At 38.8% G+C, this 23707-nt stretch overlaps 1 protein-coding gene across 1 annotated transcript in view; it reads left to right on the top strand.

Annotated features, from left to right (window-relative positions):
- LOC150081507 (centrosomal protein of 78 kDa) overlaps positions 1–10698 on the top strand; it is a 206933-nt gene extending 196235 nt beyond the window's left edge. The window contains exon 13 of the mRNA XM_090380226.1: positions 9546–10698. Within this exon, the coding sequence (XP_090236352.1) occupies positions 9546–10698 (1153 nt within the window). The remainder of the gene's footprint in view (positions 1–9545) is intronic.
- The last annotated feature ends 13009 nt before the right edge of the window (positions 10699–23707 follow it).

Raw genomic sequence — 23707 nt, 5'->3', positions numbered from 1 at the left:
ATAACTTTATAGGACATGTATTGAGAGGAGAAATACGTGCTGAGGAAAGGGATTGAGGGATCGATGTGTGGGAAGAGAACTGTTGGGAGAAGGAGATTTGGAATGATGGATTGGATGGTAAGAGGAAATTATGCAGGAATTAAAATTATAGCACAAGCTAGATAAGCATGGCATCAGTGAAGCCCTGAACCTGCCTGAGGACAGGGAACTTGAAGAAAAAGGTTTTATAACTGCAAAATATAAATATGAAACATAGATCCGGATAAGCAAATTAATGTGCCTGCAATTTCATGTACTGTATTTATTTCAAATAAATTATTTGACTGTCGTGTTGAATACTGGTAAACAATGGAAGTCGCGCTGATTGTATAAAATCAGTCAGATGACCAGCGCGACTTCTGGGTATGTGGGACAAGCAGTTGGATAGATTTTAAGAGTAATACTAAGTTGTAGAATGGTAATTCCTTGGCTCTTTATTCATGCTTAGCAGCAGCACTAATTGACTAAATAGCCTCAATAGGAACAATGCGTTCCCAGTAAAGTCTCTCGTAATCCGTTCGTTATATGGAAATTATCTTCTTTCTAATAAAACTGTTATAAATGTAATTACCCAGGGGAATTTTAAAAATATATCGCTAAATAGAAAATTTCTCTATAAATAAGTTCGTTAAACAGAGGCCCGACTCGTATATGTCAAAAACGTTTTGGTGCCCTCCTGAAGTGCCACCCGTAAGCGATGCTTACCTCGCCTACCCACTTGCAGCAGCCCTGATGTCATCCAAATATCAGTTGCATCAGCATTTTTGACTCCAAGGTAGCAAGCACAGTTTGGCTTATCTGAGAGAATGTCTATGACACACTCAAGGACTGATTATGGTGAAGGATGTCAAGAATGATTATCTTGAATAGATTCTAGCACATTTTCACTAAGGAAAGGTCATGCTTGCCCATTCTATTAAATTACTGTATCATGTAGTGATTAAGCAGTTTGGATGCAGGTAACAACTTTGACATAATATATGTCTAGAATTTACTAAAGCTTTTGAGGTATTAGAACTTATAGTACTTAGTACAAGATGAAAGAAGATACTTGTTGATATTAGACTTCAATTTCTGTAGATTGTAATTTTCAGAAAATACATAAGAAAGAAGGTTGTCCATAAAATGGAAGTTGAATGAATAAACGAGGAAGAAGAAAAGTTGGTTCTGTGAGTTTGAAGTTGGCAGTAAAATGATGTTGACTGGTTATGGCATGTGTTCAGACTGCTTTGGAAGTGAGAGCGATAATTATAGAAGCCAGTTCAGAAAAACATTGCCCATAGAAGTATATTTCTATAGAAAAGACATGTACCAGAAACAGAACATCTATGAGACAGAGAGTGGAGACTCTGTTAGAGATGAGTCATTAATTAACCTAACTTCCCTCTTTTGAATGGAATCTAGAAGCCTGAGAAAGGTTTTGGGGCACCACCCCAGAAGCGGAAATAATATTCCATGGTAGGGCAAATTTATAATTTGCACAGAGTGAACAGCTGTTTGGAAGAAAAGTAACACTGAGAGTGAAAGAGAAAACCCAGCTTTTTTAGATGCAGAGGAAGCAATATTTGTAATATGCATATGCAAAGAGAGATTAGAAGTCAGGATAATTCCCAATAGAGATATATGATCTTGCCTAGAAATCAGAGTGTCATTGAAGATAAGCATAACAGTCCTGTCTTATATCTCGCAATCCTTTTTGTGAGATATAAAACAGGACTGAGTTTTAGAAGGATTGAAATCAACTAAATCATCACTGGAGATTATCATTTAAGGAATTGGTAGTGTTTATTTGAGAAGTTGAAGCTGTTTGTGCAGGACAAGGTTTCTAAAACTGGAAGGTGGAATGCAGTGTGCTATCATCAGCAAAACTACAGATAGGATTTCTAGTCAATGGAAGAGAATCATTAATATACAAGAAAAGAGTGGGAGAAAGAAATGAACCTTGGGGAACACCAGCATTAGTGGAGACGTTAGAAGACAGAGCCATCTACCATCACCTGCAGTGAGTGGTCAGAGAGAAAACCCAATTACAAAAAACAGTTGGCAAACTATAAGATAGAAACTTATTTAGAAGACCTTTATGCCAAACACAATCAAAAGCCTTTGAAATGTCAAATGCAACTGCTTGAGTTTTGCCAATCTTTTCCATTGAATTTGTCCATGAATGGGTAACATAAACCAGAATATCACCAGTACATCAACACGGAATCCATAATGGTGATCATTGATCAGATGGAAGGTTTCTAGATAGTTTAAGAGGTGGTGGTTAATTGATTTCTCCATTACTTTAGAAATAGTAGAAGTAATTGCAATGGGACAATAATTGGAACGGAGGGATTGTCACCTTTTTAGGAACTGGTTGGATAAGAGCAAATTTCCAAGCAGAAGGGAAAACGCAGTGGAATAAGAACAAGAAAAAAGGCAACACAGAACAGAAGTAATTTCACGAGCACAGGTTTTGAGAACAAGTGGAGAAGTACCATCAGGACCTGGACCTCTCTTAGCATCAAGGTTGTTCAAAATCCTTCTGACAACCTTTTGATGGACGTCCACAGGAGGCATTAAATGGAGTATACTGGGAATGGTTGTTGTTTGGTTTTTAGGAGCATTAGCAACTAAGGCCATATTGCTCCGGGAATATGTGGTTGTCAATCCCTGACCTTTCTGCATCCTCCATATTTGGTGGTCATGGGCTCGAACCCCTGTCTAATCAAGAAGCATGTGCTATACACTGCTGCTCCTGCCCGCCTGGTTATGGAGGCGTCACTAGGAATGGTAGGATGTGGTTTACCAAGATTATCAATACAAGAGTTCAAAGAAAAGTAGGTTGCTAGCAGGTCACCTTTATCTTTGGGTGAAGTGGCAATAGAACCATTTGGTTTTGACAGATGTGGGAATAGAGATGAGCAAGGTTGTGACCAGTAGCTTTGGCAAGAGACCAGAATTTTTTTCTGGTAAGTTTTCTACTTTTAGCCTGTTTGAAATCTAGTTTGGACCGATTAATAACCGCTTTACATTTGTTGCGAGCTTTGGTGCGGGCAGAAAGTGAACCTGGAGATTTTTATACAAGCCAGTTGTGATATGCAACATTTTTATCTTGAACAGCCCTTAGCACATTTATTAGAAAAAGAAGGTTAAGATAAAGGACCAGATTATAAGGTAGAGTGTGGAATAAAGGATTTCTCCCCTGCAAGAATATTTTCAATGACATGATGTTTGGGAGGTTTAGATCTTTTCGCAGATAAGTGTGTTCTATTAGTTTGACAATTCATGATGTTTTCGGATCAAATGGCACCAGGGGTTTCCTCCATCTCCGCATAGTATCCACTGTTGTGTGATACAGTACACTGTAAAGGCTAGAGATTTAAAAGTGTATGGATATTGTGTTTATTTGTACCATTGCTCATCTGGCCTTTTATCCATTGGGACCCTAATGGAACCCACCGTTGCCCACACTTGGCCCCGTGGAGGCAGACCAGGTAAAACCAGTATAGTTATATTTACTCTGGCAGGTTCTGCTACCTAATTTTCTGAGATTTCAGTGGCTAGGACCTTAAAAAAAAGAAAAAAAGTTACTATAATTTATGCTGAAAGTGGGTAGGCCCAATGGTAATAGGGTTGTTGCATGGTTGACTTAAGTTTTTTAGTGTGGGTTTGGAATAATTTTGGTTTCATTAGATGCAGTCGCAAAGTTAGAGAGAGGGTGGTGGAGACTGAAGACTGTGGAGGGGTAAGACAGAGGTGGGGTCAATAGAGAAGGAGACCCCATATGGTCAGTGAGGCATGCCCATGCCCTACCAGAGGGAAGAAAATGGGGTGGCAAGGAGGGGAGGATACAATCGACTTCTCCTCCCACCACCCAGGAAGTAGGAAGAAAGTGCCATCCGGGCTAGCCAGGTAGGTAAAGTGCCTGCCTGGAAACCCAAAGGTCGTGGGTTTGATTCCCGCCTTGGGCTTGGATCACAGTAAAATGCAAAAAAAACTTTGGGAGGTGTGTTATGGCCCTAGAAGCTAATGCGCCAACAACTAACAAGGAAAAAAAAAAAAAAAAAAAGGAAGAAAGTATCATGCAAGAGTGCACTGGTATGGGGAGGCCAAAGGCCTTGGCAGGAAGCTGCAGCAATAGTCATGTCCGGTGAGTTTGTCTCAGAGGTCACAGCCACTGGTGTCAGGTTCAGGAGATGTGTAGAGTCAAGTCTGACTTGGTGATCACTGGTGTCTTCTGCCGCAGAGGGATCTTGAGACAGGTGATCAGTGGACTGCGTCAATTCCCTGTCTGGTCCCGGTCCTCTTGCAGAAGGGCCTTAGTGTGGTTAGCTCAGTCTTTCTGTTTGAATGTTTCTGTTCAATTACGTTGAGTTGTTTTATTCAGTTACTGGCTTTAGTTGTGATGAATAGCAATAAGTGTCCTCCGCCTAGAAAACACCTCTTAAGCAAACTTCGTGAAGGCCAGAAACTCCTCCCTCGAGTCTAGAAGGTGATGCTCCAGTCCTACTGGTAGATATGTGAGTTCCGTCATACGTCGACAGCGGAGATCCTCGTAATGGTCGCAGCTGTACATAATGTGGGACCATGTTTCTGTCTCTCCACATGTGCAAAGGGGATCTTCGGTTATTCAAAAATTGGTTAACTTGGCATTGAAGGCACCATGGCCCGTCAGGAGAAATGTTGTAAATACACCTGGGTGGAACCAAGAGGGGGCTCTAGGATATACGTGTCCAACTGTAGGCAGGAACTTCCTGCTAATTTCCCCTTTTGTTGAAGCAGACCACCTTTCCTGCCATGCCTGCTGCACATGATTCTCAAGTCTGGTCCTTTCTTCTCTTCTGTTCCCTGCTAGGTCAGGTGGGACGTCATTCCGCAGCATATAACTTCTAGGTCAAGGGGCAGGACCTGCGCCAGGATTTGGAGGGCATGCATACTAACAATACGGCAGGCATGGGTGATGACCAGGAGAATTTTAAGCATTGGTGTCCAAGATCTTTTTGTTAACCACCGTTGTGGGTCTATGGAACCACATGGGGGGAAGCGTACGTAATCACCGGGGTGAAGAAGGCTTTATAGTACAGTGTTAGCTTGCACTGTACTATAAAGTACAGTTTATAGCATTTTTTGAGTCCCCAGTCCTTTCTTGTTATTCTGGCTATTAATCTGGCATATCTTCTTATTTTTTCTCTCAAGTATTTGAGATGAGGGTGGAAGGACAGGTTGGTGTCTAGAATGATACCTAGGTGACTAGTTTGATTGTCTGGCTATGGATTTTAATTTGTTGTGGTCTTCTTAAGTTTAGGCTGCCTTTCAACAGTATAGATTTAGTTTTTGTAGTTGATATTTTTAAGAAGTGGACAGTGGCCAGTCTTGAAGGAGTTTAAGTGCTTGGACTTCCATTTGTGCTCGGCTTTCAGTATTAGATCATCTGCAAAGGCCTGGGAATTTACTTCACCCAGGTCCAGGGCCAGGAATTTGTCTATGATCATATTCCAGAGCAGTGGCCCTAGAACTGAACCCTGGGGGTAGCCTCTGTAGAGTGATCTGGTCAACTTATTTTATGGTGCTATTACCTGGATTTCTCCGTTGGTTAAGTAGGATTCCATAACTTTGTACAAATTCATAGGTGTGTTTGCCCTTCTCAGTCTAGCTAGTATGCTGGGCCACCAAATGGCATTGAACGCCCCAGCAAAATCGACTGAGATGGCAAGGAAATATTTTTTGTCACACCCTGCTGCCGCCCTCAAAAGGCCACTCAGGGTGTCGATGGTCGAAGTTCCTTGCTTGAATCCGTATTGTGTTGGCATGGTTAGTCCAGCTGCTTTGTAGTGGTGAGTTATTCTTTTACCTATCAGCCTTTCAAATAGCTTACTTGCCACTGGGAGCAGGGTAATTGGCCGATAAGAGTACGGCTATTCTGGAGGCTTTGAAGGATTCTTGGGTATGAGCTTCACGGTTACAAGTTTCCAGTCAGCTGAGTAAGCCTGTTCTTAGGCATACATTGTATAATCTAAGGAGCAGTTCCGTGATGGAGTCTACTACCTTTTTTATGATTTCCGGCTCCAGAAGATCTGGGCCGAGACATTTTCTATACCTTATGAGGGCCGCAGCGGCATGCAATTCCTCCATGGTGAAGGGCTGTTCTATTTGCTGTGTTTTGTATCCTTCATTTTCTCTATATATCTGTACCAGTGCCAGTAAGGTTGGGGCATCTGGTTCATGATAGATCTGGTTGAGTATGTTATCAGTAGACTGTTCCGAGGTAGTAGCTAGTGTGCCCTGCAAGGTTTGAGTCGCATTTATGATTTCTCCTCTGGGGAATTTGCTAGTAAGAACTTTGTAGACTACTCCCCAGGGATCGGCATTTCCAGCTGTGTTGACCAGGTGCTCCCAGGTACCGAGGACAGGGTATATGAAGTATGAAATTTTTGGATATGGCATACACATGGCAAGAATATACCCAGCTCCTTGACATAACATAGCCTTGACAATGTCCCCTGCATACACACTACTTGGACTCCCTCCAGTCACTGTCTGACAGAGTACAGGCAACGAGATTATATACTAGCTGATCCGTAAGCCTCCTAGAGAGTTACCAATAGGTTTGGTCTGGCGAATTATCTAGCAGCCTGCCTGCACACATTTCAGAGCTGTACCCTCGAAATATAAGGAAGATTAGATCTCGCCATGATGTCCAACATGACCTCAAAGGACATCAGTCATCCTACTGCATGATGGAAGAGATGGGGGGTAGTTGCTGGAGCTTTGTTCTGGAGACTAAACATGGGTTCACCACTCAAGTCTCCAATAAGCAAAGTAGTGGTATTGTAGTAGTAGTAGTAGCAGTGGCATGTGATGCAAGAAAGCAAGTGTATGAGCTTATGCAGCATCAGCCAAAAAAAAAAAACACACCATTCCCTCCAAATGCCTGTCCAATTCCTCCTTAAATTTATTCAACCTATCAACTTCCACAACGACAGATGGAAGTTTGTTCCAGCAATTAACCACCCGCTGGCTAAAGACAAATTTCCGCACATCTATTCTACATCTGTCTTTTCTTAATTTGAATTTATGCCCCCTTAGGTTCGTAATCTGAACAAGTGGAAGGATCCCATCAGAATTCAGCATGCTCAACCCATTCAAGGCCTTATATACCTCAATCAGATCACTGCGCAGGTGCCTAGTCTCCAGCCACTGCAATTTGCAGAACTTAAGCCTCTCTTGGTAAGAGGATCCCTTCATTCCCCTCACCAATCTTGTTGCCCTTCTCTGTACACGTTCAAGTCAATCTACATCCTTCCTAAAATGAGGCGTCCAGTCCTGTACGCAGTACTCAAGGCGTGGCCTGACCATTGCCTTATACAGAGGGACAATTACCTCCTTCTCCCTGCTAGCAAAATTCCTATATATCATTGACAAAACCCCATGACCTGCCCTGGCAGCCTGTCTGCATTGCTCAGAAAACTTCATATCTGACTGCACAATTACTCCCAGGTCTTTTTCATTTTCTACCACCTTAAGTGTAGTACCACACAGTTGGTACGTTTCTCTGGGGTTACTTCTACCCATATGCAGTACTTTGCATTTGTCAAAGTTAAACTTCAGTTGCCACTTCTTAGCCCATCTGCCCAAATTATCTAGATCCTGTTGCAGTAGCACACTGCCATTACTGTCATTAACAACCCTGCCAACCTTTGTATCATCTGCAGACTTCGACATTAAGCCTGATATACCTTCATCAATATCATTGATAAATATACAAAACAACAGTGGACCTAACACCGAACCCTGTGGGACTCTACTAATAACATTAGTCCAAGAAGAGCAGCACCCATTGATTACCACCCTCTGTCTTCTCCCACTTAACCATCCTTTTATCCATTGTAGCAACTTACCCTTAATACCATTCGTACCAGTCAGTGAGTGTCATATAGCACCTAATATTGCCCTCAGAAGGGTGGCATTCTTCTATGTGATGTGGGCACTACACCTTAACTCATGCTTACATTGGTTTGTACCTGGGTGGTCCCCTCCATTATACCGGTCAGTGAGAGTCATAAAGCACATAATATTACCCTCAGAAGGGTGGCATTCTTCCGTGCGATGTGGGCACTACACCTTGACCATTGCTTACGTTGGTTTGTACCTGGGTAGCTCTCTCCATTATTAAAAAAAGAAGCTAACTGCAGCCATTATCAATCCACTGCAGGATGGAAGCCTCCTCAACAATTCATTGAGGGAAATGGTCCATAATCTGCCACACTGGTCCAGTGTGGGTTTGCAGATTGATCATATTTAGCAGTCAGGGGGCTTGAACCCCAGTCTACTTAGAGCATGTGCTGCTGCACTCCTGGCGCCTCCTGGGTAGGCAGGAGCGGTAGTGCGCAGCACACGCTTCTTGATTAGACCGGGGTTCGAGCCCGTGACCACCAAATACGGAGGATGCGGAAAGGTCAGGGAACGACCACCACATATCCCCGGAGCAATATGGCCTTAGTTGCTGATGCTCCTAAAAACCAAATAACAACAACAGCTGCACTCCTGCTCCTGACCACTTGGCTACAGAGACCATTTATGTACTAGGTGTCATATTTCAGGAATTGCTCATGACCCTGTTTGCTTCATAAGATAACAGAAGGAAATTAGCAATTATACTAAAGTATATGCTTATGCACTGAAGAATATTTTTCACACATCTGAACTGTTTACCTTCACTTAATAACAATTCCCATCCTTCCAACTCTGAAAGAATGGGAATTGTGATTGCATATGTGCACAAAGCAAATAAGGCCTGTGTAATCTAATCATAACTTTTCAAAATACACTTCAGGCAAATGTGTTTTTGTCAAATTGACTACAACTGTACATATACTTATATGGGGACTAACGATATTAAGTTTACACGACCAGACCGTCTGCTACAAAAATATAGGACTATGCTGAGAAAATATCATGAGTTAGGTCACAATGTGTATGTGCCTGTAATTCTGCCCATCAGGGGACTGTAATACAGTTCCCTGATAGGAGGGATTATATGCCGTAAGCCTTGTGGATAAACTTTAGACTTGGGGGAATTGTTGGGGGGGGTGGGAAAGAGGTTTATTTAGGTAATTTCCACACTTCTAGTATTAATGTTGAATATTATACATTTATCACTATATAAATTATATTCGTAGCAGATTTAAATGTAGAGAATCTGAAAATAAAGTGGTATATTTAATAGCAATTTATTGTAAAATGGAGGGTTAAAATTATTATTTTGACATAGTTGATTAAACTGGCTTGAAATAATTCCCACTAGATGACATTGTTTGGTTTACATTGAACTGGTTTACTAACATGGAATGAGAATGCCCAAATATATTATGGATAATTGGTATGAATTTAATAAATTAATTAATTATATTACATTTAATTTAAATGTTTCTCAAGCATTTAAATATAACAGAAATGTTTCTAAAAAGATAGCAGTGTATATTTACATGTTCATTTTATTTATTTATTTTGTTTGTTTTTAGACTTCAAGAACTTGCTAAAGTAAACCAAGTTGATGCTTCTTCAGCACTAGCATTTCTGGAAAAATCTGAATTGCCTACAGTAATTTCTAAGGATTCTCATAACAAACTACACATATCCAACTTGGATTACAAGCCCACAAACCATTCTGCTAGAGGCAGTAGCATTCCATTTTCTGTGGATCAACAAAAATTATTGGGTAATGAAATCAGTCAGTTTGGTAGTAGTAGTAAACCTAAAATTCGTAGCAGTGTACCTGCTAAACATGCAACATTAGAAGTAGCTATGGAGATAGAAAATGATCATGATTTTACAGGGAAAGATATGCTTGCAAAATCAAGTGAAACAGCAGTGCATCTCTTAGGCAATGACAAGTCTTCTACACAGGATATAGATCCACAGGGAGATTTATCTGATCGACATACTGAAATTAAAGCAGAAGAGAACCTACTTGGCTACAATGAAAAGAAAAAAATGAAAAAGACAGTAATATCTATTAAGAAACTGGTGGAAGAAATTGTCAGTCAGCCCCAGTCTATATTCAAAGTAAACTTTGGTGGAGAAACATCCAAGGTATCAAATGATATATTAACTCAAAGGGAAACATGCAGTAAGCCAGTTAAAGAAGATGGAATCAGTGACGAAAATTATTATACACAGCCATATTCTGAAAAACAATCAGATCTACATCATCTTCATAAAATTACTTCCTCGGATGGTGATGACCTCTTCAAATTTGTGATGAAACGGGCTGGCAAGTCCTATTTACAATTAGAAAATCCAGTGTTAGATATTCAACAAGAAGGTTTTGGTAAATCAACATTCTCTAATGTACAATTAAGTTCCGTATCCTTACCACATATTCCACCAAATAAGGAGAGCAATAGAGTAAATGAGTGTAACCCTCCTATTTCTCAAAGTCTTTCTTCACTCTCTACATTTAAAAGAAAGAAGGAAGGTTTTAGTAAGAAAACATCATCAGAAAAACCTATACCTGTTGTTCCTTCAAATAATACAGATGCTTCTTCATCCACATACTCAAATACCTTTGAAACTTCTAGTGGAAGTGAAACACTTGCAAGTGATTCTGCAGTAAAATCTGTTACTGAATCTATTCCTGAAGCTTTAACAGGAAGTGACAATGAAGATTTTTAAAGTTATATGTTAAATGTTCCTATTACGTATCTGCAAAAACTTCATATGGGAACTGTACATTAGTAGATTTAAAACCACTTAATTTTTTTGTCAAAGCATCAGTTTAAAATATGCCACCATTGCTTTTGCACAATAAATGCACAGAGGATGGCAACAATCATCGAATCCTAAACAGTAAAGAAAGTAAAATATAACTATTCCAAAAAACTTTGTTTCCATCTTTATGTACAACTGCCGATAAGCAAAAGTTTTCTCATCGCTCAGTTGAATCAGGTGGGTATGTTTTTAATTTATTTCCCTATATATATATATATATTTAAAAATGCAGCAAAACCTCTATTGTAACAATGGCTGATTACATCACATATATAGTTATGTCCACTGAAAAATTTTAGACTCATGAAGTTCTCTGAAGAATGCAAACCCACCACTTTTGTTAACATGTCTTGGGTTTGCATTCCAAAAGGTTTTATATATTTTTATAAATATCTTGTATAATTTTTATTGTTTGTCCACATTACTTCTGCAAAACATTGTTGCCTACTTTTCACAAGTATTGTCACAAGAAAGTGCAGTAAACATTTTTTTGATATTCTCAACTAAATTTTATTTCATTAATCATTGTTATACATATTTTAAAACACATTGTTTAAAACAGTACTAGTCTCATAAAATGTATGCACATAGAATAATACTGCTGTCTATACTGGCTAGCTTTGAATGGGAATCTGAGTGGTGTGAATGTTGGGAAGCGCTACCAAGGCTGCTATATTAAGGAGTGAGGTATATATTGTTGTACACATGTCAAGATATACACCTGACTGCTATGTTAAGCAGCCAGGTATATCTTGCCAGGAGTATGACAACTAAAAACTCCAGCATGTTCCCACTCAGCAACTGTTACTTCACTTACATCAGTGCATTGCAAGTCAGATAAATGGAGCAAACCTGCACAAAAAGAACTAGATTTTCCAAAGACTAATTTATTTCACAAGTGTACATGGCCTCAGTTTTAGTCTCAGTGATTCCATTTCCATCTGTAGTCTAAAGCCACTCACTTTGTCTTACAGAATATCAACTATTAGGTTCCTTGACTACCACCCATCCCTTGATACTTTTGCATGTCTGTTTCATTATTCCTTGTTAGAGAACTCCCATTTTGGAATCTCTTTTAGCTCAAAATTTCTGTATTCTAATCTTTCAAATTTGTTTCCTGTCTCTCAACTCACCATATCACTCTGAACTTTTTTTTTTGATTTTTCTCCAGTGCAACTTTCATAACGGTGAGGTAATTTTCCTTTGTGATTTTAATGTCCACAACTGCAGTTGGTAGAGATGCCGAGCCTTTTCTATTAATAATAATGAATTGATACTTCCTTCCATTATCTGCTAGAATGTCAATGTAATACTTATATTACAAATGACCCTTAAAAGTGCACACCGTTAGTTATTCTCTGTGTACCTCACATCATAACTTGATAATCTCATCTCCAGTGGCATTTTTCAGCCTCTTGTTAGTTAGCATCATTACAATGTGAAATGGAATGATCTGTGCAATTTCTATTGATCTCTTCTGTAGTTGAACTACCTTTTACTTCTCTGATCTTAATACTTGCTCAGACCATATCAGTGATATTTTTTTTTCTATAGATAATATCATTTGATCCTCATTCTGCTATTAATTCTCATCCTTTATTTAATCCTTTGCAGTCCAACATTATTTTTGTTGTCTATACCACATAGTCCAGTTCTAAAAAAATCACTACTCTAAATGTGATGTGATGTTCAAAAATTATTTATTTTTAGGCTTCCATGAGATAATATATAAAATGCATGGTAATACAATTAAAATGGCTAGCCTTTAGACATTTTAAAAATATTTGTATGATTTTTGTGTATGGTATTTCTTAAATTTAAGTAAAACTAAATGCAACTGGGCATAATATTTTTAAGAGTAATAATTTTCTATATAATAACGGTGTAAAAACACCATAGACAATTCTTAAAGGAAAAAACTATGAAAGTAGTGCAAAGGGCATTATTTCAACTGTAACTCATATTGTGCTCATCCTTCACGAGTTACCATGTATTGCACAACCTCGAATAATAATGCTTCACTAATAGAGAAGACTATTGTTACTTATTCTCAGTGGGCACCACCACCACCCAGATGGCACCGTTTCAAGGCTTGTTGGCCTTTCATTGGTGGGTGGGTGGGTGTGTGAGCAGGCACCCTGGTATTGCAAACATGACAACCCAGTTGTGAAGATAATTCCACAATATGAGAGATGCCAAAAGGTGTATATGATAATGTTCAAGTAAAACTAAATGCAACTGGGCATAATATTTTTAAGAGTAATAATTATCTATATAATAACAGTGTAAAAACACCATAGACAACTCTTAAAGGAAAAAACTATGAAAGTAGTGTAAAGGGCAGCATCATTTCAACTATATCTCATATTGTGCTCATCCTTCACAAGTTACCATGTATTGCACAACCTTGAATAAGTAACACTTCACTAATAGAGTATTCTCTGCCGAATCAATGTTAGTGATAAATAGGATACACACACCCACTGCTTACTCTACCAAATCGATGTTTGGAAGAGGTTAGGCCAATAGCCTAATTACCCATTTGATTATAGCCATTGGTTGAATAGTATGTTTGCAACAATACAAGTATTTGTATTGTTACTATCATGTTATTGCAAATTACACATGCAGTGCTACGAGATCTGCAAGAAATGACAGTATCCAAGCATAATACAAATGCAAGATGGTAACGCTGCCCATTCCATTTCGTAATGAGGAAACAGAAATATTGTCAGAGATGAAATATGTTAAAATCAAATCTACAACAAGAAAGAGCTCATACTAGATTGTAAATTGTATGAATCGGACTTGGACATTCGCAAAACAATTGAAATATGGTAAGACGATGTGTCAAGACAATGATGATGTTGACCCTGACAAAGCATGCGGTAATGACCTGCATAGCCTTGTAAGGCGACTGCGAGAAGAAGACCCCTCTCGAAACTTTTGCAATCATCCAGACAGCAAAATAAATCAAGATCTAAACTTCACCACGCTCAACCGACTCAGCGTAATTGCAAAGAAATGAGAAAACTCGATGACCAACGAGGACTTCTACAACTTAATGAAAATGGCCAATGACAAGCAAAAGATTCTACTCATATATGTAATTTGGAGCCTGTTATTTCCCAATCGCGAACTGATTCAAATATTCTTGACTGGACCAGCTGGTTGCAGAAAAGTGTTTTTGATTCGCCTCTTGATGGAAATATACAATTGCTTCAGTAATACAGATGGGTAATGTAATGATATTGGATATGCTCAGAACTGGTTTATACTAGCTATGAGCACATCCAAGATCACATCTGCAATGTAAGGAGTGTAAGGAAATCACACGACAACTCAGCGTTGTTATGGGTCTATATGAGAGCTTGAAGGACAGGGTGGATGCCCTCGAAGGATCTAAGTTGAGGAGCCCATCAAGCTCTCAGCTGCCCACATCAACGCCAGAGCTTGCACTTGGTCATCACGCAACACAGCGGCAACCCCCAAGGCAGAATGTGCTAGTCCCACAGGAACTAGTAGTTGTTGGGACTCTTTTGTCAGGGAAACGGGGAACATGCTTTGTAAAAAGGATAGGTGGAACAGGACCAGGGCATGTCTTCCAGGGGCAAAGATTGATGACATTGTAGAGCGGATATCATCTTTTAAGGGCACAAAAGGTGATATAATTGTACACATTGGCACTAATGATATTAAGAGTAGGAGACCAGCAGAATTACTTAACAAGTACAGGTCACTGTTGGAAAAAAGTCGTGAATTAGGGTTGAATTTGAAAGTATCTGCAATTCTGCCTAGACATGATAGGAGGGAGAATATGATGAGAGCCTTGTCGATCAATTCGGCCCTGGAAAGGCTGTGCAAGGCTCAAGGGGTAGAATTTTTTTCAGCCTGGTCTGTACTTGTTAACAGGAGAGACTGCTTCTACAGGGATGGTATACACTTAAATAGAAAGGGTGCAAGAATATTTGCTGATGCTATCGAGGCAGTGTTAGGTGGGTCGGAAAACTGTTAGCTTGGGGAGATACAAGGACTAATAGATTAACAGTAGCCACTGGCAGAGGTGAAAGTGATTCTTGCACTGCTTCTATTGGAATGAGCAGCAGCCTGGAAAACAAGATGCAGTATATATTTCAGAGACTGCTGGGAGTCATTGCAGTACAAGTATACACATGGGTTGTGTTAGGGTAGCTAAGAATAGGAACAGGTGCATGTATACTTGCGTGTACACCAATGGTAGGAGATTGGTAAATAAATTTGGTGAATTTGAGGGATTGCTCAAAACATTAAAGGCAGATATTGTTGGAATATCAGAGACGTGGTGTCACACAGATATAAGGAATGCAGAACTGGAATTTGGGGAGTACAATGTGTACAGAAAGGATAGACAGGACAGAAAGGGAGGAGGGGTTAGGCTATTAGTCAAGAAACATAAAATCCAAGGAAGTGAAGCCAGTCGATATTGCTGGACAGTGCAGTGTCGAGTCAGTTTGGTGTGACATAAGCATTGGGAGATCAAGATTGAGAGTAGGAGTAGGCTATAGGCCTAATGACTCTGATGAATATAATAAGAAACTGTACAGGGAAATAGAGTGGGCCAGTAAATCATAGAGTCTTATAATGGGGGATTTTAATTTCCCAGATATTGACTGGAATTTGTGGGTTGGTCACTCACTAGCAAAGCTTTTGTGGATTTATAATCAAATCAAGAGTATTCCTCCCTCTAGTTGCCTCCCGAACATGCTGATGTAATCAGCATGTTCGGGAGGCAACTAGAGGGAGGAATACTCTTGATTTAATTATCAGCAGTGATTCTTCATGCATTAAGAATCTGCAGATAAATGAACCACTAGGTGGCAGTGATCACAGTGTGCTGAAGTGGGATTTACTCAAAGAGGTAACTACCATCAGGGGTAAAGGGAAGGGTTTTTGCTTTCGTAAAGGCAACTATGATGGGCTGAGACAGTATTTAAATTCTATACAGTGGGACCAACTGATGATGTTACCAACAGCAAATTCAAAATGGGAAGCATTCAAAGAACTTATCTTGGAAGCTATTACGCTTTACATACCAACTAAGAAATATTGTTCAAGGTTTAGGCCTAAATGGATGTCAGATGAACTAATGAGACATATGGCAGAGAAGAAAAATGCATGGGATACATACAAATTAACACATGACACAGAAGCCTATGATAGATACAAGTTGATCTGTAACCAAGTTACAAAGGAGGTTAAGCAGGCGAAGGCAGATTACGAGAAATCTTTGGCAAGGGATGCAAAGAAAAACAGCAAAGAGTTCTTTACTTATGTAAACTCTAGAAGGAAAGGGATGAATCAGATTGGTCCACTGGATATTAATGGTTCAACAGGTAAGGATCCTGCTCAGGTGGCTAACAAACTAAACGAGTGTTTTGCATCTACATTCACACATGAGGAGTTATTCAGGAAAGGGAATGCCAGAGGTGAAGTAAACTCTGGCAGTGAGCTAGATGATTTTGTAATAACTGAGAGGAAAGTGGAGGAGAAATTGTTGAGGATAAACATAAAAAAGGCACCTGGGGTGGATGGGATCTATCCAGTTATATTAAAGGAGGCAGCAAAGGAAGTAAGCAAACCCTTAGCCATAATTATGGGAGCTTCTTTGGACTCGGGGGAGGTACCCATAGACTGGAGATGTGCAAATGTGACGGCAATTGACAAAGGAGGATCAAAGGCTGACACAAGTAATTATGGACCTGTGAGTTTAACTTCTGTTCCAGGAAAATTAATGGAGGCACTGGTTAAAGAAGCACTGCAGGATCATCTAGACAAGACTTCAGTTATAGCTCGGACACAGCATGGTTTTGTTAAGGGAAAGTCTTGCCTGACCAATTTGATTGGATACTATGATGTAGTCACAAAAGAACTGGATGCAGGGAATAACTTTGATATTATATATTTGGATCTTAGAAAGGCTTTTGTTACTGTTGCACAAATTGGAGCAGTGTGGCATTTGAGGCAAATTGCTGCTATGGATAAAGGGATGGTTGAGGGGGAGAAGACAGAGAGTGGTAATCAGTGGACACTGCTCATCGTGAACTAATGTTATTAGTGGAGTTCCTCAGGGTTCAGTGTTGGGTCCATTGTTGTTTTCTGTATTTATGAGTGATATTGATGATGGTATATCAGGCTTAATGTCCAAGTTTGCAGACGATACAAAGGATGTCAGGGTTGTTAAGGACACTACTGATGCTATGCTGCTTCAACAGGATCGGGAAAGGTTGAGCAGATGGGCTGAGAGGTGGCAAATGAAGTTTAACACTGACAAATGTAAAGTACTACATATGGGAAACAGTAACCCCAGAGCAACGTATCAACTCTGTGCTACTACACTGACAGTGGTAGAGAATGAAAAGGACCTGGGGGTAATTGTGCAGGCAGGTATGAAGTTCTCTGACAGTGCAGACGGGCTGCAAGAGTAGCTCATGGTGTCTTATCAATGATATATAGGAATTTTTCTAGAAGGGATAAGGAGGTGATTATTCCCTTGTATAAGGAAGTGGTCAGGCCACACCTTGAGTACTGTATACAGGTCTGGAGGCCTCATTTCAAGAAGGATGTAGATCTGCTGGAACAAGTACAGAGAAGGGCAACAAGATTAGTGAATGGAACAAAGGGTTGCTGTTTCGAAGAAAGGCTTAAGGTTTGCAAATTACAGTGTCTGGAGACTAGGCACCGGCGAGGTGATCTGATAGAGGTGTATAAAGCCTTGAATTGTTTGAGCATGCTCAATGTCGAGGGGATTCTTCCTCTTGCTCAGAATAATCACCTAAGAGGGCATAAATTCGAATTGAGGAAAGACAGATGTAGGATAGATGTGCGGAAATTTGCCTTTAGCCAGCGGGTAGTTGGTTGGTGAAACATACTTCCATCCCTCGTTGTGGAAGTTGATAGCCTAAATAAATTTAAGGCTCAGCTGGACAGGTATTTCAAACGAACAGAGTGGTGAAATGGGAGCGTTTTTTTTTTTTTTTTTTTTTGGCCGATGCTGCATAAGCTTGCTTTCTTGCATCATATGCCTCTACTTATGCTAATGCACACTGCCCTCGAGATATCCATTTCTCTGATTACCAAAAGGTTTCTGCCATGGGTGGCAATGGTTAGGCAGTAAGTAGTGTGCCCCGAATCATAAACATTTTTCCTCAACCAGCTGGTTTGTGCCAGCTCTGAGCACATCCAAGATCACCTCTCATGATTCTTTACATGATCTCCTCTCCTGACTCCATTTTTCTTTGTTATGAAATGGAAATGACATCATTTCTGTTTCATAACAAAGAAAAATGGAGTCGCAAAATCATGACAAATTGATTTTATTACTGTTTGAAATTTAGTAGGTGATCTGGAAGTTTCCTCATGATCCTTTTCGCGATCTCCTCTCCCAACTCCATTTTTCTTTGTTATGTAACGGAAATGACGTCATTTCTGCATCGCAAAATCGTGACAAATTGATTTTATTGCCGTCATGAGATCACCTCCCATGATCCTTTTGGGCAATCTCCTCTCCTGACTCCATTTTTCTTTATGAAACGGAAATGACGTCATCTCTGTTTCATAAAGAAAATGACGTAATTTCCGTTTCATAGGTGATCTGCAAGATCATCTCCCATGATCCTTTGCACGATGACATCCAAGATCATCTTCCATGGTCCTTTGCATGATCTCTTCTTCTGACTCCATTTTTCTTTGTTATGAAATGGAAATGACATCATTTCTGCATCACAAAATCGTGACAAATTGATTTTACTACCGTCTAAAATTTAGTAGGTGCTGCTGTCAAGTATGTTTACACAAAAAAAATTAGGACTTGTGAAAACAGTCTGGTTGACACTAATGCTTGCCCTCCAAAGAGTTTTAGCATTATTTAGTGCTATTTTAATAAAATCATATTTTTTGGAGGAAATAAGATTGTTGTCTATTATTCCTTTTAAATTTTTTAAAAAATCCAATGGCTGAAGTATAGTTGCATTTTAACACAGTGAATCAGCTGTTTTTCATAAAGCAATACCAATTATAGAGAGACCAGATATAACCATAATGTAAACACCTAAAACAATCAGTGAGTTAATTGAAAGCCTGAAGTATCAGTTGGATAAGTCTTTCATACCATTAAATATGCAATCCCATCTCAACAAGTTAAGTGATAATGAGCAGTTAGTGTATAGGAATCATGTCAAGAATTTTTACAATGTTTGTATTAAATATATTCACAATCATGGACTAGTGTTTGTGGTAAGATCATTTGCTTGAGCTTCATTGATGAAGAAAACAGATTGGAATGGTGTTCAAGAAACTCTTCTGATGCTTCAAAATAAGTTTTTAACAAATATGCATTTGTTACAAAATGAAGATAACCTTAACCTTCTTGTTGATGAAATAAGGAGAATTAACATGTTTCTTGTTGAAGAAAAATTGTAGAAATGGACGGTAAACAAAATCAGTGTAGGCAAAAAGTGGTTTGAATAATTAAGCATTTTCTGGATCAAAATATTGATGTTAGCATTAGTAGAGGCATACAATGAAAGAAAGCAAGCTTATGCAGCATCAGCCAAAAAAAAAAAAAAAAAACCCTCCCATTTCACCCTTCCATTTGTTCCAAATGCCTGTCCAGCTCAGCCTTAAATTTATTTAGGCTTTTAGCTTCCACAACAAAAGATGGAAGCCTATTCCACCCATCAACCACCCACTGGCTAAAGGCAAACTTCAGCACATCTATTCTACAACTATCTTTCCTCAATTTGAAACTGTGCCCCCTCAGGTTCTTAGTCTGAGCAAGAGGAAGAATCCCATCAGCATTCAGCCTGCTCAACCCATTCAAGGCCTTATACACCTCAATCAGATCACCTCGCAGGTGCCTACTCTCCAGACGCTGCAATTTGCAGAACTTAAGCCTTTCTTGGTAAGAGCACCCCTTTGTTCCCCTATGTTAATAATGTAAAAGGGAAAAAAATGTCGTTAATTTTGCTCGAGTCTTCCAGGGTTGAATAGTTATGTGGACCAATTATTTTCATTAATGAATCGGTTGTGGACATCAGAGAAAATAATTTAAAATGGAAACATTGTGCTATACTGACAGTGAAATTCAATTTTGAATATAGTTGTGTGAAGTTTTATGAATATTTGTTAAAAAATCCTGATGTAATAAGAAAAATACATTCTGTAGAAAAATAACAGTTCAAAAAATAAATGTATTTCATTTTATTAAAAGTAAATATTTTTTTCTTTGGAAAATATCTCCTTTCAGCTTTAGAATTTAGTTGACAACAGAAGTAATGAGCTAAAATTGTATACAAACAAGGAAATGTCACTATAAAATAACCCTCCTTACATTTGAAAATGTCCCTTCTCAGCATCATCAAAAGTTGGTCACTTTATATTAAGGGCAAGTTACTGCTATGGATAAAGGGGATAGTTGAGTGGGAGAAAACAGTGTGGATTTGAATGGACATTGCCCTTCACAAATTAATGTTAGTAGTGAAACTTACGAGGTTTCAGTGGTGAGCCTATTGTTGTTTTCTATATTTATTAATGTTATTGATGTAGATAGGACTTAATGTCTAAGCCTGCAGATGAGACAAATGTTGCCAGGATAGATAATGACAGTAATCAGGGTAAGCTACTGCAACAAGATCTAGATGGATGGGCTGAGAAATGGCAGTTGGAATTTAACACTGACAAATGCAAGGTACTGCATGTGGGTAGCAGTAATCCCAGATTAACATACCAGCTGTATTACTATACTGAGGGTAATAGAAAATGAAAAAGATTAATGGGGTAATTGTCCCAGTCAGATATGAAGTTCTCAGTGCAGACAGGTTGCCTGGACAGCCTGTGGGGTTTTGTCAGTAATTTTAGGAAGGATGTGGATCTGTTGGAATAGGTGCAGAGATGGGCATCGAGATTGGTCAGGGAAACAAAAAGGTGCTCTTTCCAAGAAAGGCTTCAGTCCTGCAAGTTGCAACATCTGGAGGCTAGGCACCTGCAAGGTGATCTGACAGGTGTTTAAGGCTTTGAATGGATTGAGTAAGCTCGTTGCTGAAGACATTCTTTCTCTTACTCAGATTACTCATGCGGGAAGGTATAAATTCAAATTGAGGAAGGATGTTTGCAGTATAGATGTGCAGAAGTTTGCCTTCAGCCAGTGGGTAGTTTATTGTTGGAACAAGCTTCCATCTGTTGTTGTTGAAGTGGGTAAATTGAATAAATTCAAGAAGAACCAGACAAACTATTGGGGGGAATGGACAGCAGTTTGGGAAATTATTTTGGCGATGCTGCTTTCTTGCATAATTCATTCCGCGAGTGCATCACCCAAAACGGAAACGTGTTAATCAAATGTAATAATCAATAGGAAAAATTATAATTGGTCCTTGACCTTCTGGAATGTCCATAAAGAATTTTAAAAATACCTTTTAAATAACTTTTTAACTGTATACAATGTAAAAGATAATGAATATAATTATGGAATTAAATGTTTATTCATAAAACAGTGGTTCCCAAACTGTGTGCCACGGAATATTTTAAATTTTCGAGGGAAACACAGCGATACTTGACATCTGTCGGACACCGCGCGAACTATTAGCTCTAGGTAGTTCACAGTTTCAACATTTCTTATTAAGTTGTTTGGACCTAACTATTTAATAAATGGAACTTTTAGGTATTTCTTTTGGTCTAGGTGCGCCATGAAAACATTACTGAGACACTAAAGGTGCCGTGAACCGAGAAAGTTTTGGAACCTCTGACATATTTCTTCATACACAATGAAGAAATGACTGACAAAAATACACAATGAAGAAATGACTGTTGCGGAAATATTTGAACAGTGTTGACTTTCTCTTTTCATCAATCAATTTCCAATAGCTGACAACAATCCTCTCTGGGCCCTGGCAAAATAAATATCGCACAGAACCTCAAACCTTTTGTTTGAGGTTCTCTGCGATACGAAAGATTTCATCTATTTCTTTTACTGTTATCTCCTACGCGGTAAAATTTTCATCTGGCTCATTTAAAAATTTGAATTTTTAAATGCGAGTCTGCATTGGTTTGTTGTTATTTGGTTTTTAGGAGCATTAGCAACTAAGGCCATATTGCTCCGGGGATATGCGGTGGTCATTCCCTGATCTTTCCACATCCTCCGTATTTGGTGGTCATGGGCTCGAACCCCAGTCTAAACACGCACTGCAGGAGCAGCAGTGCATGTTTAGACTGGCACTGCTGCTCCTGCCCACGGAGGCGCTCTGCATTGACTATTAGTGGGAGACAAAAAAGTAACACGTCCTTCTTCCGATGGTTGATGGAACACACTAAGGCGGGCAGCAGGCAAACATTTGTTTATTGCCCGTCTGACGCACAGTAAGCTTAACGCACGATTCAAATCTTTTTTAACTATCGCATAAAAAAAAAAAAAAAAAAAAAAGATCGCGTTAACTGGAGATTTGCAATGTAAAGTGAAAAATGGTATAATTTTTTTCAAATAGCGGTAACTGAAAAACACATTAATCGAACTCGCGTTATGCGAGGCCTGGCTGTACTAATTTGGGCCATTCAGTTGTTGTTAAATCTAAGCTATTGTTTTATATTTCTTGTTGTTAAAGCATTACTCAACATTTGATGAAGTTAATTACTGCTTAATAAAATGTGATATATTCCATTATACTTATTTGTTTATTTTAAAAGATAAAAAATGAAGATGAAAAGGTGTGAAACTTAATTTCATTCATGTTCTGCTGTTCTGCAGAAGAGTTATCTGTGAGACAATTTGCCAAGGTCATTGCTCAAATAAAAGTAGAAAATGAGTTAAACCTGACTAAGGTTAATATGTGGATCTTTATTTCTTGCCAGTGACTTGAAAGTTCCTGGAATTTTGGCAATTTTGTTTGCTGAACTAATGCTTGTCGAGGGCCTAATTTCTTGTAGCTGTTCTTCATGCATATTGTTTTGTTCATTTGTCACATAAATTTCCAGATAAGAAGTTTTTATTGTAATGTTATTATTCTGTTTTCTCTTAAGTAGATAAAAATGTAAGGAAAACATCTTTAAAGAGTCTTTCATCTTAGGATTAATAAATTGTCATTTTTTGTTATTAATGTCTTTCAGAAATGTTCAATTCAGGTGAGAATCTGAATAATGAGTTATAAATCAACCAGTGGATTTCACAAAATGTATTTATTATTTATTCTGAGAAAAGAAAACAAACAATATGAGTGTACACTTACACTAGAAAGAACATTCTTGTTCAACACCTACTAGCTTAACAAGAAACTTCTTTCAAAACTGCTTGTGACTTTCTTTGTTCTTTTGTGATGCAAACAGTTTCTTGACCTTTAAGATGAAACCATTCAAATTTGAAGTTTTTAGAAGCCAAAAAAACAACTTCCTGCCTCATGAATATTTCTTGCATATTCACAAATAGTGACTGGCTTCTCTATTTGATATATGAATTCACTTGGCACAGAGATTGATTCAAGTAATTGGTCTCCGTACTTAGTTAGCGGTGTAGACCAACCAGTACTACTCAAACATTCTCCTTTCTTTTATATTTCTTGTTGTTACTTCGTTTTAGGTATTATAGAAGAGAGAAAACATAATTACACTTCTTTTGTCTTTTCATGCTAATAATAATAACCAGGTGGTCGGTCAGTGAAGTTTACAATAAAGCAATCAATACAAATTGTTAATCGTATTTAACAGTCATGGGCTTGAATCTGGGTCCCAAAAAGCATGTGCTACTGCATTTGTGCTCCTGACCACTTGGCTATGTCATGCCTACTTGAACTTTATCCTCTTTTATCAAAAGCCAGTGATTGTGTGTTTTTCAGTTTTCTTTGTAGTCTTCACGCTGGTAATCCTTTCCTGTTTGCCATAATAGTGCCTTTTA

This window comes from Mastigoproctus giganteus, chromosome 8, assembly GCF_048544385.1.
Source record: "Mastigoproctus giganteus isolate SK-2022 chromosome 8, ASM4854438v1, whole genome shotgun sequence".
Classification (NCBI taxonomy): Eukaryota; Metazoa; Arthropoda; class Arachnida; order Uropygi; family Thelyphonidae; genus Mastigoproctus; species Mastigoproctus giganteus.
This window is presented reverse-complemented; position numbering and strand designations above follow the sequence as displayed.